Source organism: Cucurbita pepo, chromosome LG06 (genome assembly GCF_002806865.2).
Source record: "Cucurbita pepo subsp. pepo cultivar mu-cu-16 chromosome LG06, ASM280686v2, whole genome shotgun sequence".
NCBI lineage: Eukaryota > Viridiplantae > Streptophyta > Magnoliopsida > Cucurbitales > Cucurbitaceae > Cucurbita > Cucurbita pepo.
The window spans coordinates 6,102,971-6,124,096 of record NC_036643.1 but is presented as its reverse complement, the minus strand read 5'-3'; the positions used below and the strand labels follow the sequence as shown (position 1 = coordinate 6,124,096).

At 34.5% G+C, this 21,126-nt stretch overlaps 2 protein-coding genes across 4 annotated transcripts; one reads left to right on the top strand and one right to left on the bottom strand.

Annotated features, from left to right (window-relative positions):
* Nucleotides 1-4,122: 4,122 nt before the first annotated feature.
* On the top strand, nt 4,123-14,892 carry LOC111797100 (protein KRI1 homolog). 3 transcript variants are annotated; one of them, XM_023679998.1, is made up of 3 exons: nt 6,845-7,011; nt 9,523-11,550; nt 14,645-14,892. In XM_023679998.1, exon 2 carries the CDS (start codon nt 9,528-9,530, stop codon nt 11,526-11,528), a length of 2,001 nt encoding a protein of 666 aa, XP_023535766.1. In that variant the 5' UTR covers nt 6,845-7,011; nt 9,523-9,527; the 3' UTR covers nt 11,529-11,550; nt 14,645-14,892. The 3 variants fall into 3 exon arrangements, with proteins under 3 accessions (XP_023535765.1, XP_023535766.1, XP_023535764.1); XM_023679997.1 differs by lacking the exons at nt 6,845-7,011; nt 14,645-14,892 and adding an exon at nt 4,123-4,289 and having other exon boundaries at nt 9,523-11,719; XM_023679996.1 differs by lacking the exon at nt 14,645-14,892 and having other exon boundaries at nt 9,523-11,719.
* Nucleotides 14,893-16,820: 1,928 nt separating this feature from the next.
* LOC111797634 (extensin-1-like) lies at nt 16,821-18,042 on the bottom strand. The gene is made up of 2 exons (XM_023680694.1): nt 17,033-18,042; nt 16,821-16,922 (listed from the first exon to the last, which is right to left on the bottom strand). The coding sequence occupies exon 1, from the start codon at nt 18,040-18,042 to the stop codon at nt 17,062-17,064; it is 981 nt and encodes a 326-aa protein (XP_023536462.1). The 3' UTR covers nt 16,821-16,922; nt 17,033-17,061.
* Nucleotides 18,043-21,126: the final 3,084 nt, after the last annotated feature.

Below are 21,126 nucleotides of genomic sequence, written 5' to 3'. Positions count from 1 at the left end.
TATATGAAATTGTTGGAGTTTTGAATTAGTATATAGTTGACCCACGTGTGTTCATAACACCATTTTAATTCTTTTTAATATTAACAACCAAAATTTTAGGTAATTTATTTAAATATTTTTTTTTAATTAAAGTTAAAAGTGATCAAGTTGTTCCATAAGAATGTTTCAATAAGAAAGATTTGTTCAAATTAATTAATCCATTTTCAATTTTTTTTTTAAATTTCCTTAAAAAAATAAATAATCCTTAATCTCGGCTCGAGGACTATTCAGGGTACGTTCTTTGGCTTAGATTGGACATTTATTTTGTATCGCTTTTCCTACATTCAGGGGAGAACATGATTGACGAAATAACTTTTTAGATATATTGTCACGTCCCCGAAGATTAATACCTGTAACGGCCCAGATCCACCACTAGTAGATATTGTCCTCTATGGGTTTTCCCTTTCGGGCTTCCCCTCAAGGCTTTTAAAACGCATCTACTAAGGAAAGGTTTCCACACCCTTACAAAGGGTGTTTCGTTGTCCTCCCCACCCGATGTGGGATATCACAATCCACCCTCCTTCAGGGCCCAGCGTCCTCGCTGACACTTGTTTCTTTCTCCAATCGATGTGGGACGCCCACCAAATCAGGACTCAGCGTCCTCGCTGGCACTTGTTCCTTTCTCCAATCAATATGGGACCCCCACCAAATCCACCCCCCTTCGAGCCCCAAAGTCCTTACTGGCACACCGCCTCGTGTCTACCCCCTTCGGGAAATAGCTTCCTCGTTGACACATCGACCGATATGACTATGATACCATTTGTAATAGTATCTGCTCAGCACTGGTTCCGTTGTGTAACTCTGAAAGACACGTTTTAAATCCATGAGGGAAAGCCTAAAGAGGACAATATTTGTTAGCGGTGGGCCTCAACCGTTGCAGTACCACCTTTTACACAAAAAGTGAAAAGTAAATAAATAATCATCTACTTCTAAAAGAAATTGAAAATTTTCTCGAGAGTCCTACAAGATTCATTCGTTTTTTTCCTAACAGACGATCATAATTTCATATGGACTCGAATCCTATCGGAAGATCCAAAAAAAAAAANAAAGTATGGTAGTCTATTTTTGACTTTTTGCAATAATTGACTATATTGTGGTTTAATAACAAGCTAGCCATGGCCAACTAGCCTATGACGTTGAAATTTATTTGTTCTAGTTAAAAAGAAATATTCAAACTAGCATATTTTATTTATTTATTTTAATTCATGTATCAAATATTCTATATATTTGGTGTGAAAGTTCGTTATAGACACTTGAATGTCGTGTAAACTGCGTCGTTCATACGTGACTTTATGAATTATTGAATTATGTAACATAAGATGTGTATCCATTAATATATATTATGAGTTTGTGTAGCTTTATGAAATTAAAAGATACCAATATATATCGTAATTCTGAAAAATTAAGGGACCTTAATGGTTAGTTACCCAAAATGTACAACGTGCATACATTAGATCCCAAAGATTATTGGTTGTGCGAGTATCTAAGTATTTTTAATACTCATCCATTTTTTAAAATGATTTTCAAGTAAAGCAAGCTTGTGGTGCGAGAATAACGAGCATGGTGGAGAAACTGGTCATGGGACAACTCAAATGCTTTTGATTTAACTTGATTTGTGAACCGATTGTACTTTCCTAATAGAGATTTCCATGTTTCAACGAACCGTTTCAACCGGTACGTGTGTGGAAAGTTAGGTCAATGCAATTGGTGTTAGAGTTAAGTTTTGAAGTTGTTTAGACGGTTTACGTTGTAAGTTATATAAAATTTCCATAATTGAACAGTTAAATGCTTGGAAATTGTTCTTGCAAGAGCCGTGTGCTCTAATCTTTTGCTAATGACTTATCTAGGTGCACGAGAATTGCATACTATTGGAAACGACTGTTTGAAAAAAGTCAATGGTTCGGTTGGCATAAATTTGTGGCTATGTTGAATACTTGTGGATGTATGTTTTGTGCTAAACAGGTATATGTTTGAGATCGATGTCTATTACACTCTGAATTTAGTTAAAGTATGATTTTGGTGTCAGTTATGACCTTGAGAGAGGAGGGGAGACCGGAAGAGACTAAAGGATTTTAGAAGTCATTGGTTGACACGGTCTCTTAACTTGAGCTAAAGTGTGAATTTCTCATGTGGTGAGAACACCGAGAATTCTAAAGATAAAAGTTTTCGAGAGTTATTAATTAGAAAAGTTTAGATCTCTGAAGATATGTCACGACTAATAAGCTTCTTCCTTGAGGTTGCTTTGGAGTTTACTCGAGCAACATTTTGGTTGAGGGTTGTTATTACGATACTGGCCAAAGAACTATCGGAATAAAACTTCGAGGCTTTAATAGTGAAGCGTTTATGTAACATCCTTAAAATTCTTATCTAGATCAAAGACGCCACTACATGCATGCCTTTAATAATACATGCGAAAAATTTAATGAAACATTTCAAACGATGGTACTTGACATGCCTCCCCGTTCCCCAACTGTCTCGGATGAAGATCACGGTGGTGATGACCATACCCACGCCGTGAACCTAATCGACGTTCAACGTCATCGCTAGTGGCCATTACGGTAGAAAGTTACAACCTTTCAATTAATATAGATTAGTATAAGGTTTATTTTTAAGACTATAAATACCCGTTCATGTTATTGCTTTAGTACGAAGATTTTGGATAATAAATGAAGTTTGCATATTATTTCTTTGTATTTCTCGTGTTTAGATTTGCATGCTAGAGTAATTCAAGTAGTTTTGAGTCAGCTATCTCGTGGAGTGATTCGAATCACGAGTTTAACAACGAGTTTTCTTTACTCTTAATCTTGATCATCAAGATAATCTGTTCCAAAACTTTCTCTTGGGTTGATCCCACATCGTTCTGGAGCTGATAGTTTAGATCTAAAGGTATTGTTCTTCCATAAGGTTCCTACATCAAATTCTAAGAGTTTCTTAACAAATGTAGTTAACTCAACTTTTACGTCTATCATTAATATATGAAATATCATCGATGCATGATAACTTACATGGATTTCATGAACGAGATCTTCAAAGAAATTTATAGATTCGATTGCAGTGATGATTATATAAACTGTAGGAGTTCATCTCGATATTAAAAAGTAACATGAAGGCTATAAGTCAATTCTGGACAATCGTAAGTGATAATGAGTCTAGTGTCTAAGTGTTCGAAGTATAAGGATCTTCCGGACAAGGGATGAAGAAGTTTTTAAGAAAATTATGGATTTTTTTTTTCGAGAAAATAATAATAAAACATTCGAAAAGTGGCAAATTACCAAAATACCCTTGAAGATAAGGATAATTACAGATTTGCCATTCTGTTAAAAAACCAGAATCTTCACCTTGTGTTTGGCACAAAATCCTTCGAACTTTGAATCCTAGCCGTTGAATTTGATGATCCATGAGTGTTCTAGAATATATCCAAGTTTGGAGGAGATCCAACGGCTGAGAGTCGAGATTCGAAGGATTTACAAGATTATTAGTTATTGCACCAAGTACCATTTTTACCCAAGGTTTTGCTACTTCACGTTTTTTTTAACTGAAATGCATCACTCCCCACTATTAGTTCCCGCTCTCCAATTTTATTGGTTAATGATGCGGGTGGAGAAGTTGGTCGTGGAACGCTTTTTATTTGATTTGTGAACTGACGGTGCTTTTTGTAATGAAGTTTTCCAGAGTGTTCTTAAATGTTTTAGTTGTTTGAACGATTCCGATCGATATACGTATGTAAAGTTGGAATATTTTATTTTGATGAAAAAAAATCATTTACGTTCGTTTCGATTAAATTTGTGAAAAATATAAATTCATATCTTTCTATATATTCGAGATAACACTTCCATGATAACAGGAACAAAAACAACAAGACAACGGGTCTCCTTATCTTATCTTAATACTCTTCGATCTAGAAAATATCCTTCTCGAGATGACAAAAACCCTAATCTTCTAGCTCACTAATTTAAATTAAAATTTGAAAGATTTTTAAATTAAACCATATTATTGAATTAGCCGTTAAGAGGAAAAAAAAAATAAAAAATAAAAAAAAAATTCCCACTTTATAAAATTCTAAAATAAAATAAAAGAAAATAAAGAGGAAAGCCCTAACTCTTCCCTCCACGCCACCACGTTCTCTTCAGCTGCTCAGTGGTGTCGCCGCATCCTCCGGTTCCGTGCTGCTGCCGTCGTCGTTGTTCTTCTGCTTGTGCCGCTGCAGTCTGCCTCTTAGCGATTTTGCACTGATTTTCTTCTCTTTATTGGTAATTCTTCCAATCTCCAACTCTGTTTTTCTTCTCACTTGAAAATCACAAATTAAGCCTTGTCGAATGGAAGGAGAAGTTGTTTGATATCTATATATATATATATATATGTATGTATGTATTTGAAAGATAACAATAGCGAAAAAAGAAAGAAAAAGTCTTGCGCCAAATTAGGACGTGATTTGTGTTAGGCTGTTCCAATTTAGACGTGGGCTAATCGCCGTTTTGAATTGTTGCATATGTTCGAGGCTTTGATCTGCTTTTTGATGGTTTGAAGCTTTGCTTTTCTAATTTTCTTCTTCTCTCTCTTATTATATAATTCTCCCCTCTATAATGATTATCTATTTTGTTCTGTTTCTATGATTATTTGTTAAGTCGATTTTTAATTTCTGTTTGCTTGAATTGTCTATTTATCTCTTTCGTTTTCATTTGAAGTTCACATTTAATCTTTCTGTCCCTGACTGTCATCGATGTTAAGAATCTAATTATTCTTGTGGATCTTCGTGATTTGTTGAATTTGTGTTCTGTTTTTCAAATAAAACCAAATTTGGTCTTTGTTCATCTCAACTGTTCTCTAGTTCTTTATTGCTCAAATTTTGATTAGTCGGGTATCTAATATGTAGTACCCTTTTGAAATTTTCTCAAATGCATGCATGACTTTAGGTTCTTTTTCTTATTGATACACGTTTATTAGACTTGAATTCGTTTAAACTCAGATAAAATGGAGAAACATCAAATCTTCAAGTGACTTTGATGGACACTCTTTTTTTTTTTTTTTTTTTAGGAAGTATTGAGTTTGTCTTGATCGAGGTCATAATCATAATCCAGTTCAGTGAAATTTAATTTGATGACTCTAATTTGTTAAATTAGATCAACAACATCAATTAAAACATCTGATTATCCATTTTTTTATATCAAAATTGTATGATCATAATATAAGTGCTATTGAATATACATCTAACATCTATATTGATTTTTAATCTTTTGAGACATTTGGAGGAAGGAAGATAGAGAGGATTTACCTACCTACAATAAACTACCTCTGCGTCTCTGAAGCTATGGAGAATTATAGAATCCAAAATTAGGAGGGGATCATCAAGGAATTGAAAAANTTTAGTACGAAGATTTTGGATAATAAATGAAGTTTGCATATTATTTCTTTGTATTTCTCGTGTTTAGATTTGCATGCTAGAGTAATTCAAGTAGTTTTGAGTCAGCTATCTCGTGGAGTGATTCGAATCACGAGTTTAACAACGAGTTTTCTTTACTCTTAATCTTGATCATCAAGATAATCTGTTCCAAAACTTTCTCTTGGGTTGATCCCACATCGTTCTGGAGCTGATAGTTTAGATCTAAAGGTATTGTTCTTCCATAAGGTTCCTACATCAAATTCTAAGAGTTTCTTAACAAATGTAGTTAACTCAACTTTTACGTCTATCATTAATATATGAAATATCATCGATGCATGATAACTTACATGGATTTCATGAACGAGATCTTCAAAGAAATTTATAGATTCGATTGCAGTGATGATTATATAAACTGTAGGAGTTCATCTCGATATTAAAAAGTAACATGAAGGCTATAAGTCAATTCTGGACAATCGTAAGTGATAATGAGTCTAGTGTCTAAGTGTTCGAAGTATAAGGATCTTCCGGACAAGGGATGAAGAAGTTTTTAAGAAAATTATGGATTTTTTTTTTCGAGAAAATAATAATAAAACATTCGAAAAGTGGCAAATTACCAAAATACCCTTGAAGATAAGGATAATTACAGATTTGCCATTCTGTTAAAAAACCAGAATCTTCACCTTGTGTTTGGCACAAAATCCTTCGAACTTTGAATCCTAGCCGTTGAATTTGATGATCCATGAGTGTTCTAGAATATATCCAAGTTTGGAGGAGATCCAACGGCTGAGAGTCGAGATTCGAAGGATTTACAAGATTATTAGTTATTGCACCAAGTACCATTTTTACCCAAGGTTTTGCTACTTCACGTTTTTTTTAACTGAAATGCATCACTCCCCACTATTAGTTCCCGCTCTCCAATTTTATTGGTTAATGATGCGGGTGGAGAAGTTGGTCGTGGAACGCTTTTTATTTGATTTGTGAACTGACGGTGCTTTTTGTAATGAAGTTTTCCAGAGTGTTCTTAAATGTTTTAGTTGTTTGAACGATTCCGATCGATATACGTATGTAAAGTTGGAATATTTTATTTTGATGAAAAAAAATCATTTACGTTCGTTTCGATTAAATTTGTGAAAAATATAAATTCATATCTTTCTATATATTCGAGATAACACTTCCATGATAACAGGAACAAAAACAACAAGACAACGGGTCTCCTTATCTTATCTTAATACTCTTCGATCTAGAAAATATCCTTCTCGAGATGACAAAAACCCTAATCTTCTAGCTCACTAATTTAAATTAAAATTTGAAAGATTTTTAAATTAAACCATATTATTGAATTAGCCGTTAAGAGGAAAAAAAAAATAAAAAATAAAAAAAAAATTCCCACTTTATAAAATTCTAAAATAAAATAAAAGAAAATAAAGAGGAAAGCCCTAACTCTTCCCTCCACGCCACCACGTTCTCTTCAGCTGCTCAGTGGTGTCGCCGCATCCTCCGGTTCCGTGCTGCTGCCGTCGTCGTTGTTCTTCTGCTTGTGCCGCTGCAGTCTGCCTCTTAGCGATTTTGCACTGATTTTCTTCTCTTTATTGGTAATTCTTCCAATCTCCAACTCTGTTTTTCTTCTCACTTGAAAATCACAAATTAAGCCTTGTCGAATGGAAGGAGAAGTTGTTTGATATCTATATATATATATATATATGTATGTATGTATTTGAAAGATAACAATAGCGAAAAAAGAAAGAAAAAGTCTTGCGCCAAATTAGGACGTGATTTGTGTTAGGCTGTTCCAATTTAGACGTGGGCTAATCGCCGTTTTGAATTGTTGCATATGTTCGAGGCTTTGATCTGCTTTTTGATGGTTTGAAGCTTTGCTTTTCTAATTTTCTTCTTCTCTCTCTTATTATATAATTCTCCCCTCTATAATGATTATCTATTTTGTTCTGTTTCTATGATTATTTGTTAAGTCGATTTTTAATTTCTGTTTGCTTGAATTGTCTATTTATCTCTTTCGTTTTCATTTGAAGTTCACATTTAATCTTTCTGTCCCTGACTGTCATCGATGTTAAGAATCTAATTATTCTTGTGGATCTTCGTGATTTGTTGAATTTGTGTTCTGTTTTTCAAATAAAACCAAATTTGGTCTTTGTTCATCTCAACTGTTCTCTAGTTCTTTATTGCTCAAATTTTGATTAGTCGGGTATCTAATATGTAGTACCCTTTTGAAATTTTCTCAAATGCATGCATGACTTTAGGTTCTTTTTCTTATTGATACACGTTTATTAGACTTGAATTCGTTTAAACTCAGATAAAATGGAGAAACATCAAATCTTCAAGTGACTTTGATGGACACTCTTTTTTTTTTTTTTTTTTTAGGAAGTATTGAGTTTGTCTTGATCGAGGTCATAATCATAATCCAGTTCAGTGAAATTTAATTTGATGACTCTAATTTGTTAAATTAGATCAACAACATCAATTAAAACATCTGATTATCCATTTTTTTATATCAAAATTGTATGATCATAATATAAGTGCTATTGAATATACATCTAACATCTATATTGATTTTTAATCTTTTGAGACATTTGGAGGAAGGAAGATAGAGAGGATTTACCTACCTACAATAAACTACCTCTGCGTCTCTGAAGCTATGGAGAATTATAGAATCCAAAATTAGGAGGGGATCATCAAGGAATTGAAAAATGTTCTATCTCATTATAGGTGTAGCAGTCAGTAGATAAAGTATAAAGAAAGCTTGGTTGCTTAGTGTCTGGTATATTCACAAGACTGGTTTAATTATCATGGGCTATGATTCCAATATTATCCCTCCTCACTACCAAAGGAAAAAGAGGGAAGGAAAAAAAAAAAAAAAAAAAAGATAAGATTGTGTTTGAAACCAAAAGGTAACTTGGCTTAAAGTAGCTTTAAATTTATTTATTTTTGCAAAAATTGCTAAGACTCTAATAAACATAAGATTTGTATACAGTTTAATTGTGTTTAGATTTAAGATTACAACTTTTATCTTTTAGTTATCATTACTGTATTTTCTTTGCTAATTAGTTCCTTAGTTGAAATTTCTATACTTTTCTCATATATCCATCCAAATAGTAACGATGTACCCTTATTCAATGACATGATATACAAGGCATCATGTAAAGCCTTTGAATTTTCTCTTTCACCTACTTCTTATGCTTGTATGCCTATATCTCTCAAATTGAAGATGCTGTATAGATGTCAATCTTAGAAAGGCAAATTTAAACAGTGAGATAGGGTAGGACCATACTTTACTACTAGATTTTCTCAATATGAAAGATATCCATGGGATAGGATTTTATCTGAAGAAACCATGGATTTTATTAATTGAACAATGAACTTCAACTATAGGAATTAAGGGATTTCTATATGCTCTACTTTATTGAGCTTATGACACACTCTCTTCAATATCTACAAAGTTCCAAACCTACGTTTGTTTTGCAAGGAGAATCGCTATTATGGATGCCATAGATGTGCAACTAGGCTATTGAAATATATGCTGAATTTAAACTATTGTTTGAGATTGTGTCTATGCTTGCATTTGAGTAGTTTGGATTTAAATTTTTGGTTTTGTAATTGTCAATTTCAATAATTTTTTGACACGTTTTTTCTTTTTCAATTTTTTTTTATTACTTAGATAATAAGCATTTGTGTTTTATTTTGTCCATTCTCGTTTACTGTGTTCTATTTTTTCGCTTACATTTTCTGCTTCATCTTTCTGTAACTCTTTTTTTTTCTGCCTATCTGTATGTGATGTGAAGGCTGTCACCTTTGCCCCTCATTTCTCTTTGATGTAGAATCATAATTATGATTCATTTTCCATATATTCAATAGGGGGTCATGTTTTCCTTAGTACATCTGATTTTTACTTATATTTTTAACGATTAGCTTGATTACGCTAACTGTTTTAATTTTTTAGAATACAATATTGTTGCTTGTTATGGAAAAAAGTTGCATAACATTGAGGGATTGAGGTCTAAAACCATACCAATTTGAATCTATTTATGCCTTCTGACATATATGGATAGAAATCACTAAAAATCCTAATTTGAAGCGTTTTCTTGTTGCAGAAATAATGGGTCTACAACTGTTTGATGGAAGCGATTCTGACAATGATGACTCAAAGATAGAAATTAATCGGGATTATGCAAAGAAGTTTGAGCATAATAAGAAGCGAGAGGATCTTCAGCGCTTAGAGGAGCTAAAGAAGAAGGGTCTAATTGAAGACTCTGAATCAGAAAGCTCAGAATCTGAATCATCTTCCTCCGAGGATGAAGAAGGCAGCCAAAGTAGGAAGGACCTGGAGTTCTTTGATGCATTAATCAAGGTCAAGAAGCATGATCCAACCCTTAAACAGAAAGACGCCAAGCTTTTCGATTCAGATGATGACAACTCTACAAAGGAAAGTGACGATGTCAAAAGTAGTTTAACAGAGAAGAAGAAAAGTAGTATGTATTTGAAAGATGTGGTTGCAAAACATTTGATTGAAGAGGGCCCTGAATTCAATGATGAGAAGCCTAAAAATGTGAAGATTTATGATAAGGAGCAAGAAGAGATACGCAAGGCATTCTTGGAGGCAGCAGAAATGCAAGATGAAGATGATGAGGAAGCATTGTTAAAAGTGAAGGATAAAGGTATGGTAGAAGAGGAAAAGGATGAAGAATTAGAGAAGAAGTTGGATGAGTATTTTGGGGATGGGGATGACCAATTGGATGAAAATTCAAAGTTCTTGAAGGAGTACTTTAAGAATAAACTTTGGCTCAGTGAAGATGGAAAGGTCGGGGAGGAGGAGTTGGAGATGCTGTCGGAGGATGAGGAAGAGATTGAAAAACAAGAGGAATATGAATACAAGTTTCAAGAAAATGTAGGAGATAGCATTATAGGGCATAGTAGGACTATTGAGGGGTCAGTTAGGAAAAAGAAGAATTCGAGGAAGGAGCAGAGGAAGAGTAAGGAAGAGAGGATGGAGATTGCAAGATTAGAGAGGAAGGAGGAGTTGAAGCATTTAAAAAATTTGAAGAAGGAGGAGGTAAAAGAGAAGCTTAGGAAGATTAGGGAGACCGCAGGAATTGGGGAGGACGAGACTTGCTTATTGAATATCAAAGATTTAGATGATGAATTTGATCCAGAAGAGTATGACAGGATGATGAAGGTGGCTTTTGGTGAAGAATATTATGAGAAAGAAGACATTGATCCTGGGTTTGGAAGTGATATGGATGATGAAGGTGATGGTGAGATTGAGAAACCCGATTTCGACAAAGAGGATGAGTTGCTTGGATTGCCAAAAGGATGGGCTTCATCTGAGTCAGGTGATGGCTTCTTAGCAGCTAGGCAAAGGAGTTTAAGCCATAAAATTGATAATGATCCAAGTGATGAAGAGAACAATGAAGACGATGAAGAACATGACGATGAGGATGAAAAAGGCAAAAGAAAGAGGAAGCGTAAATTGTCTCTGTACAAAAGAGCTAAAGAAGCCATGATGGAGGAATATTATAAATTAGATTACGAGGACACAATTGACGACATAAAGACGAGGTTTAAGTATGCCAAAATACAACCTAATCGTTATGGATTAAGTACTGCCGAAATCCTGGCATTGGATGACAAGGAGTTGAATCAGTTTGTTTCTTTGAAAAAGTTGGCCCCTTATAAGGAAGAATGGAAGATGCCAAATAGTACTAGACAGCGCCTGAAAATGAGGACCAAGGAGCTCCTTAAAGGCAAACAATTTGGTGAGCAGAAAGATGGCTTGAAGAAAAAGATGAAGAATCGCTCCGACTTGCACACTTTGGATGATGATGAGAATGAGAAGAAAAAGATGAAGAATCGCTCCGACTTGCACACGTTGGATGACGATGAGAATGAGAAGAAAAAGATGAAGAATAGCTCCGACTTGCACATTTTGGATGACAATGAGAATGACAAAGTACAAAATGAGGATTCAAATGTTGATAGGAGCAATTTATCTCGGAAAGCCAGAAGAAAACAACGACAAGCTGAATTTAAATTGTCACACAGTAGGCTCTTGGGATACGGCAAGATAACCTCGAAACCGAAGAAGAAAACAAAACACTGATCATTCAAAAGCAAGCTAGCAGGTGATTCTTCTTGTCAATCATTAATGAGTTAACTTCTGTGTTTTATTATTTATTTCTTTGTCCTCCCTGTGGTCTTTTCTCAACATTCTATGATGGTGTATCTGAATTATGAATATCTAAAGAAAATAGCACACAAAGTTATGCAGGTTAGTTCCTAGATTGAGCGACAGAGTCTGGCATAATGTTTTTTTTTTTTTTTTTTTTTTTTTTTTTNGTTAAACCTGGCAGTCATTCCCAACTTGTTATATTGTAAAAGTTCGAACCTAAAAGCTTTAGTTTGGTAGATTTTGTTCTTGAACCATTCCTATTGTTATTATGTTATTATACCCTTCGAGTTAAGCTTCATTCCTTTGGACTTAGTAATAGCCATTTGTTGAGCCTAATTTTATTGGGACAACTCCAAATAGGGACTATGGAGGAAATGACTATGGAGATTTGAATAGTTCTTTTGGTTGTAGCTGTGGTTTCGTTTTGTTAGTATGGAATGTTTTTGGGTGTTCCTTAATTCAAAGAGCAATAACTTAAACATTCGGAATGGTTTTATTTTCAGTCTAAAAACCATTTTTCCATCGTTTGGTTACATTTGCTTGGGTATATTTTGTTGAGACGTGTACTATACCATGGCTTGTTAATGGTTGCTTATAGAATCTGCATGATTAATTTTTTAGGGAAAAAAGAGAACTATTTATATTTCTAAATTTGGGAGGTTATATCTATTAAAATTGGTAGGGCTAAACTATGAGTATGATCCCTTGCTATGAGTATAGTCCCAAGAGAAAATTAAAATTTAGTCCATATGATTTAAAAATTTGAATTTATCCCTATGGTTTGTTAAAATTCTCATAAATTGTTTTATCATAGTTCGTATAGCATAATGTCTCAGGTTTTAAGATAAGATTATTTTATCCATTTGAAGATTATTTTAAACTTTATTATGTCTAATTAACTTGAATTTGATTGGATTATTGAAGTTGTAGCTATTTTTTGATCTCCAAAATGACCTCCATATGAAGTTGCACGACATTGCTCTAAAATGGATTGTATTTTATCGTTTGAGACACAATGACTAAGCATATCATAAACACATTACTTAAATAGGAAGGAATCATCCTATAAATAACTCTCTGCTCTATGGAAAAAAAATTTCTTTTGCTGTCTAGGCAAGTCTTTAGGGATATCCACAATTAACTGTTGAACATCAGGGAAGGAATTCTTAATGTCTTCTTACTCAGGATGCTCAAGGCTAGACAGATGATAAGCCACTTGAGTGTTAGACCCTTTTGTATCTTGAATCTCTATTTCAAGTTCTTGTAACAACAGGGTCCAACGAATCAACTTTAGCCTTGCATCTTTCTTAGTCATTAGGTATTTGATTGCTGTGTGGTCCGTGCATACTTTAACCTTTGCGCCAACCAAATAGGATGAACACTACAGCCAACAACTCCTTTTTAGTAATGGTATAATTGATTTGAGCTTCATATAATATTTTACTAGCATAGTGAACTAGGTGCAATATTTTTCCATTCTTTTGTCCAAGCATTGCACCAACAACACAATCACTACTAGCATCATACATTAGTTTAGCATCAGACATTCTTTTAGTTCCTTCAACACATAACATTCCTCAACTTCATAAGGATATTTGAGGGTGTCATTTATGTTGAATTTCACTTATTTCTCATTCATTCTTAGGGTTATAGTGCATTTATACACACTCACCACAGTTCTTCCTATTTTAAGGAAAGGTCTTCCCAAATGATATGTACGCATTTATCAGCCTCATAGTCCAAAATTTAAAAGATCTGACAGGAATATAAATTTATCTACTTGCAATAGGATATCTTCGATGTTTCGTTCAGGATAAGTGATAGATCTATTAGCTAGTTGAAGTGTGAATGAGATTAGTCGAGCGTTACCAATACCCAATAGAAAGAGGCATTAGGTTGATGCTTGCTCTCAAATATCGAAGAGCTCTTCCTAGCAACTGTCCTCTAATTGACATTGAAATAGTGAAGGATCTAGAGTCTTTCTCTTTTTGAGGAATCTTATTTTTCAGGACAGTACATTCCTCATTCAATGGCACTACCTTAAACTCTTCAAACTTTTTCCACTTTGTGACGATGTCCTTAAGGAATTTTGCATGGTTATGCATTTGCTTGAGAGCTTCTACAATGGTGTGTTTATATGTATTTTCTTTAGAATGTCCATAAACTTTTCGAAGTGGGTTTCCTCTTTCTTCTTCTTCAATCTCGTGAAAAAAAGGAGGGAGATGGGTATATGTTTTTTTTGGTGAAGGGGGCACAACTTTATGATTCTATTGGCTTCACTTAAGGAACCTCCTCCTCATTGAGCATTGTTTAACTTCTGATTCGGTTGTGGCTTATTGAATTCCAAAATTTTGTTGTTCAAATCTAGGGAGATAGTTCAGTTTCTATTGCATATGAGAGTTGTTAGCATAATGTCCTAAATCTCCATGGGAAATTTTTGAATGATTTTTCCCCTCAGGGTTAGAAGTGTTTGAGAATGGATTATTTCCCTGATTCCCTTGGTTTCCAACATAGACAATTGAGGTGGATTTTTTGGTAAAATTTTGAATGTTGTTTTGTTGAGCCGAGTTTTGGTCCCTGGTTTGATGGTTGTAATTGCTAAAAATCCGATACATTTCGTTTTGTTTTCCATTTCAGTCTTTCGCAACACTTCAGATTTACTTCTTTTTTTAGGTCTCGACTTATTCTCTATGATCTTCCAATAGTACAACACACACATGATTCATCAACACACATGATTCATCAACACACACATGATTCATCAACACACACATGATTCAATAGATACTTGGCAGAATTTCTAGTCTGATTGGTTGCATCATTTGGTGTGTTTATCTCAAGGTTTAGCTATACTTTAGGATCAAGATTTGGTACGAGTTGTTCTATCATTCTATCTCTTTGTTCAATCAATCTTCTTTTAAAAGTTCTTTCAATTTCTGGATCTAATACAAACTCTAGGCCATAATTTTAAATTTCTGCTTTGGCTTAAGTTCGAAACTCTTTACAATGGTCTTCTTAATCTTGCTTAAGTAATTTGGATGTAACAGGTAGGAGAAATTCCAGAGCAAAGTCATTACACTTATGACATGGTATATAAAAATTGACACAACACTAACAAAGATAGATGAGCAGTGGAGGGAAAGAAGAATTAGCTTAAGCTTCCTCAAAGTTCCCTTAGTTCCATCTTCTTGCTTTAGATACTCTTTGTTTCTATGTTGGCTATTCTTGCGTCTATGCTCTCCTAAGAGATAAGTAAACCTTCCTAGGCTTCCTTTCTTGGGTCTGTTTTCTTGTAACAGACTCGTATTCTTTTATAATCTCGAGTTGATCGCATTCAAGACAAATTAGACATGCCCTCCTTTTTGCACGATTTTCATTGATTCTCTTCTTACATAGCTGTCCTCTTTGGTGTCTATGGCTTCGTTAACTGATGTCATCATCTGTACATGAGGTTCTTGCCTTTAAAAAATGCTAAACGTAATAAGTGATGTCGCTGTTAGACTTGAAAAATGTAACACATGCAAGGGACCTACTTTTTGTTACTATTCCTTGGGTATACTTTATTTTTTTGGATAGAGTTATATGCATAGTACTTCTCTCGACATTGTGCACACACGCATGGAAGAACCCATTAGGCTGACTTGTATATGTACTCCCTAAGCTTGACTATGGGTTAGTTCATGTTCATGCTACTAGAAACCAACAAAAAGAAAGGAGCACATATCATATCATGATGTACACGTTCGCACGCAACATATTGGGATAGTAACCTGTGCTCGTGATATACAACATACATGAGGTCTCATATTTTACATCATTGTACATGGTCATGATGCGCATCGTACTTATTTCATGACATGAACTCCCTGTGAGACATACACACATGCAAGAAATATCATTCATACTTATCATACACGATTGATCAAGTGTCTTATGGGGCATAAGGCACTCTAATAGTAAGGGTATGATTTCACAAAATGATGTCATGAACTTATACATTTAAAATAGTCTTAAATTAAAAGAAAGAAAATATTTAAAGTAAATTAAAATAAAACAATGAAAAATCAATGAATATCGGGATAACATTAATACATGTCATTATGTCGTTCAACATTTTGTATCCTTCAACATATTGTACCATTCAACTTTCTTTCAAAATACATCACATCTTTCAACATATCATATCATAAAACACAGTACATATATCAAACATATGACACGTGCGGAGCCACTCTTACAACCATATCGATAGTAAGGTCACTTGGTTGGCCTTAGCCGACATTCTATCCTATCTTCGAGATTAGCTTCACTTGTCCCTCGAAGTTTATAACAACCTACACATAGATATGGTAAAAGTTGCAGATCCTAACCACTCACAAAAGAGAAAAAGAAATGAGAGCGTTTTAGTTAAATGAGCTAGATGAGCGTATGAGTGAATTTGGGGGCGTGGATTAAAGAAACCATATTTTATTTATTTTACGTATTATTACTATTTATTATGATTTTTTACTATCGTTACAATGCTTAAGCAACTCGACAACTCATATGAGACCGTTTCTTCATTGTCGTTAGTTGCAATTAGCTACAATAAACATTTAATAATTTAGAACAAACTACCCATTAAAATAGTAAGCTCTACATTTCAAAGACAATAAGAAAAGACAACAAGAAATATCAATAATTGAGGGATATCTAGTGCAAAAATAATCTTACGGGCTTGCTCATCATCTAATCATATAATCTATTAAGCGATTTTGGTGTTTAGTGTTAAAGATCATTGTTAGTGATAATGGAGACATCTTTTACCTTACGAGCTTGCTTATCATCTAATCATTCCATCACTCGATCCCGTAAAGATGTTGTGAAAGAAAATACGAACATCTTGAGCATGCCGCCTTTGAGCTTTGGTGAGAAATTTGAAGATGCTTAATAACGTAATCTTGATTTTTCGATATCCACATACAATCAAATTGAATCAGAATCTTGGTTTTTTTAATCTTTATTTGGTCGATGTTTTAGTTCCGTTGATTTCAAGTTCATAAATATAGATCGTGTTTTGATTTCAATGATGAATATTGAGTAAGTAATAGATATTGAAAATTTGGAAGCTTTCCTTTTTACAGTAAGCTTTGAAATCTTTTGGAAGAAAATTAAAAATTTTAGTATCTCCATTATAGTCGGGAATATTGAATACACTGTAAAAACTAAATATTGAAACAAACATATATCACACGTAGTAAACTAATCAGAGACCATGATTTGTGTGTAGGGATCGTCTTCATTCGGCCATCTCTTTTATTTGATACTAATATTCTCTTTGTTTCCCTGCAAGAATATAATAGGATTTGATGAATACCAATGCTAAGATGATCAATTTTCTCGAACATTATTAGAAAAATGGTTATATCAAGGAGGATTGCATTCAAGAAATATACCTCAATGGAATAGTAAAATGTTCGTGCATCTAATAGTATTGAGGAGGTGGTGGAGACTTGTACTCGTAGTCCTTCTTAGGTGGTGGAGGAGACTTGTAAACGGGTGGGGGAGGAGAGTAGTATACAGGTGGAGGTGGTGATTTATACTCCTTTGGTGGAGGTGGAGAATAATAAACGGGAGGAGGTGGAGAGTGATAAACAGGTGGGGGAGGAGAATGGTAAACTGGAGGAGGTGGTGACTTATAAACCGGTGGTGGAGGAGAGTAATAAACTGGAGGTGGTGGTGAGTGATAAACAGGCGGGGGAGGAGAATGGTAAACTGGAGGAGGTGGTGACTTGTAAACTGGTGGAGGAGGAGAGTAATAAACTGGAGGTGGTGGTGACTTGTAAACGGGTGGTGGAGGAGAGTAATACACTGGAGGTGGTGGAGAGTGATAAACAGGTGGGGGAGGAGAATGGTAAACTGGAGGTGGCGGTGACTTGTAAACTGGTGGTGGAGGAGAGTAATACACTGGAGGTGGTGGTGACTTGTAAACTGGTGGAGGAGGAGAGTAATACACTGGAGGTGGCGGTGACTTGTAAACTGGTGGAGGAGGAGAGTAATACACCGGAGGTGGTGGTGATTTGTAAACTGGTGGAGGAGGAGAATGGTAGACTGGAGGTGGCGGTGACTTGTAAACTGGTGGAGGAGGAGAATGGTAAACTGGAGGTGGCGGTGACTTATAAACGGGTGGTGGAGGAGAGTGATAAACTGGAGGTGGTGGAGAGTGGTAGACTGGAGGTGGCGGTGACTTATAAACAGGTGGAGGAGGAGAGTAATAAACTGGAGGAGGTGGCGATTTGTACTCATATTTTACCTTCGGTGGCGGGGGAGAATGATAAACCGGAGGAGGAGGAGGAGATTTATAGACATAGTAAGGAGGCGGTGGAGAAGAGTAGCTATAATCAGTAGCGATCACCGACGTAAAACTCAAAATTGCCACCAAAACAGTAGCTACGAGATACGCCATCGAAGACTTGGATTCTCCCATATCCTTGTGTCTCTCAATGGTATCTTGGTTTTGCTTCCAAACATGCATCTCCACCCTTTATATAGCTTCCATTCATTGCTCCTTCAAGGCCATCAAATCATGGTCAAGAAATTTAAGTATTAAATTGTTCATTGTTCTACCTAATCTTCGTGGAAATATAATGCAATATGTTTGACAAATGAGACCGGCCTGCTTCGTATTCAAATTTGGATTAGATTATAAAATTATATAAATTTGTAACACAACTCGTTCTTCGTTCTTCGGTTGAATACTTCTTCGTGTAACAATAACGACGTATTTTTTTATATTTTACGCCGAGGGAGAGTTGCATATATACAATTTCAAATAAAATTATTTGAAAAAAATTCGTGTTTATCATTTCTGAAAATAATAATTTCAATTTTTATCTCGTAATTTTTCTATCATCAATGATTTAACTTTAAACACGTACATATTGAAATCACATAAACTATGAAACGAATCAAGTTTTCAATTTTGTACCGAACAGAATTTAGGGTAACCAATTTGGAAGGTTGGGAAAGACAGATTCCAATGAGACCAAATAGTGACGGACGCCTTTTGGTGATGAATTAGGTTATAATATTTCTTGAGAATCAGTCGTCGTAAGAGGTTGAAGAACGCGTGAATCCTCTTGTTTTTTATTTTTCTTTTTGTAAAGTTGATGAAATTTTTACCAACCCTATTGTACTTTTAAAGTGATAAAAAAATATCATATTGGTACGTTGGGTAATATGTTGATTAAAATAGTGTGTTGTTGAATTGTACGAGTATGTATGATTTATGTGATTTGGGTACGGTCATGTATGATCGATTATGACTTTGTATGAATGTACGTATTATACGAGAAATCATGAATTAGAATTGTTCATAAAATACGATAGACAGATCAAGATTATGAATTCACGTCTCGAAAAAAAGTTATAGGGCATAATATCATTGAACTGATGATTTAAATTGTGAGACATTATGCATATTGCACGCTCGGGTAGTAATAGACTACTTCTCCAATATTATTCATGATCCTTTATCTTTTAGTTTTGTTTTGACGTCGAGAGTACGCATTAGCCCATAATTAGACCTTATGGGTACGTTAACGAGCTCTCCTAGTAGGTCCATGTGCACGTGTGTAGACCTCATATAGAGAAGTTCTATGCATTCAACCATCCTATAAATATGAGCAGAGTCCAATTTCAGTCATGAATTTAAGTCACATAACATGCTGTATGATGTTTGTCACACATCGAGATGACCAACCGAGCTTTTGGCTCGCGACTTGTCTCACTGACTGTGAGTTCCCCCTTTTTCGAGCTTTTTTCTCTAAACCTTTTTCGAGCTAGTTAACCGGTGACTTTTTGCCGTCGGTACAAAATAAATATTGAAAAAGTAATTAAATAATAATAATAATGGAGGGAGCCAGCTAGAATTTATAAATGTGAATTATTAAAAAAATATTTGATTATTAAACATCACGTTATATTTGAAAAGTTCTTAGAAAATATATTAAAAGATTAAAATCTAACACGAAAATACCAAGTTGATGATTGATAGAGAAAATATAAAATTGTAAATAATAAAAAAAAAATTAAAATATTAAGGAATAATGTGACAAATTAAAATATAGATTTTATTATATGGTCAAATGAATAAAATATAAAGGAGATTATATTTAATTATATTATGGTATGTGATAAATTAATGGATGAATTTGGACGACGGTCATGATAGAGAAGGAATTTGGATTATTTGGCTAATAAAATAGTCATTTTTAAGTAGAAAATTCCATGAAAAAATAATAATAATCTCACCAAAAGTCTCGATTCGATGCTGGACAGTGTTAGAACTTGTTTGATCTTGTAATGCTAATGTTGAATGAAGTGGGTACTCGAGATTGGAGTTAACTATGCTATGGATGATGTCAAACAGTGTCGAAATGAAAGTCGTCTGAATCGAAGAGGAAACCAATTACGTTGTACATGCGTGTGAGGGAGAATCAATGCTAATACTTATCGAATTTGGAGTTTCGAGGCTTCTGTTAACACTGCATCAATGCATATTTCTTTTATTATACTAACGTTATTTGAATCTTATCGGATAAATTTAGTTAGATAATTTTAAAAAAGGAAAATTCAAAGGCAAACATCATCCAACATGGGATGAACAAAAAAGAACAAGAACAAAAGAACAAAAAAAATGTGTGTAATGGCATGCATACCAAATCATAAGCGCGTATTTCGCATTAATTAATTCCTTAAATCTTTTTCATTGACCACTCTCCATGGATTAAATTTGGCCCAACAAAATACTTTGGTGGGTGATAATTTAGCGTTTTTTTTTACTTTTAAATATGCCACCATTTAGTCTATCGATCACACAATTCACTTCTTTCAGGGTCGTTTTCGCTAGCACTTGTTCTCTTCTCCAATTAAAATGGGACCCCCCAATCCACTCTCTTCAAGGCACATCGCCTCGTGTCTACTCCCATTCGGGGCTTAACCACCTCGCTGACATATCACCCGGTGTCTAGCTCTGATACCATTTGTAACATCTCAAACCCACCTCTAGCCGATATTGTCCTTTCTGAGATTTCCCTCTCAAGCTTCCCCTCAAGGTTTTTAAAATGGCAAGGAGAGATTTCCACAGCTTTATAAAGAATGATTCATTCTCCTCTCCAACCGATGTTGGATCTCACAGTAAAAAATATAGATGTTCACGGGACAAAGACGTTCTATTTTTGCCACCTGTTTCATGCTGCAATTTTATGAAACTTTTCATTTATTTTGTAGAGATCGAGTTTCTCGCCGAGAGTTTTTTTTTTTTTTCCCTTTCCAGTATGATAATTCAAATTTCATCTTTGATTAGCGTGACATTCAAATTTCTATAATTTCTACCAATACAAATTTCAATATAAATATATATACATGGTGTAGAGGGGCGAAAAATTGGGTAGAGTCTGGTGGAGAATACGATCTCTATCCCTAACCCATTTTAGCTAACGAGAAAAAACGTTCTCCCTTCTCCCTCTTTCATTCCCCGTTTCCATCC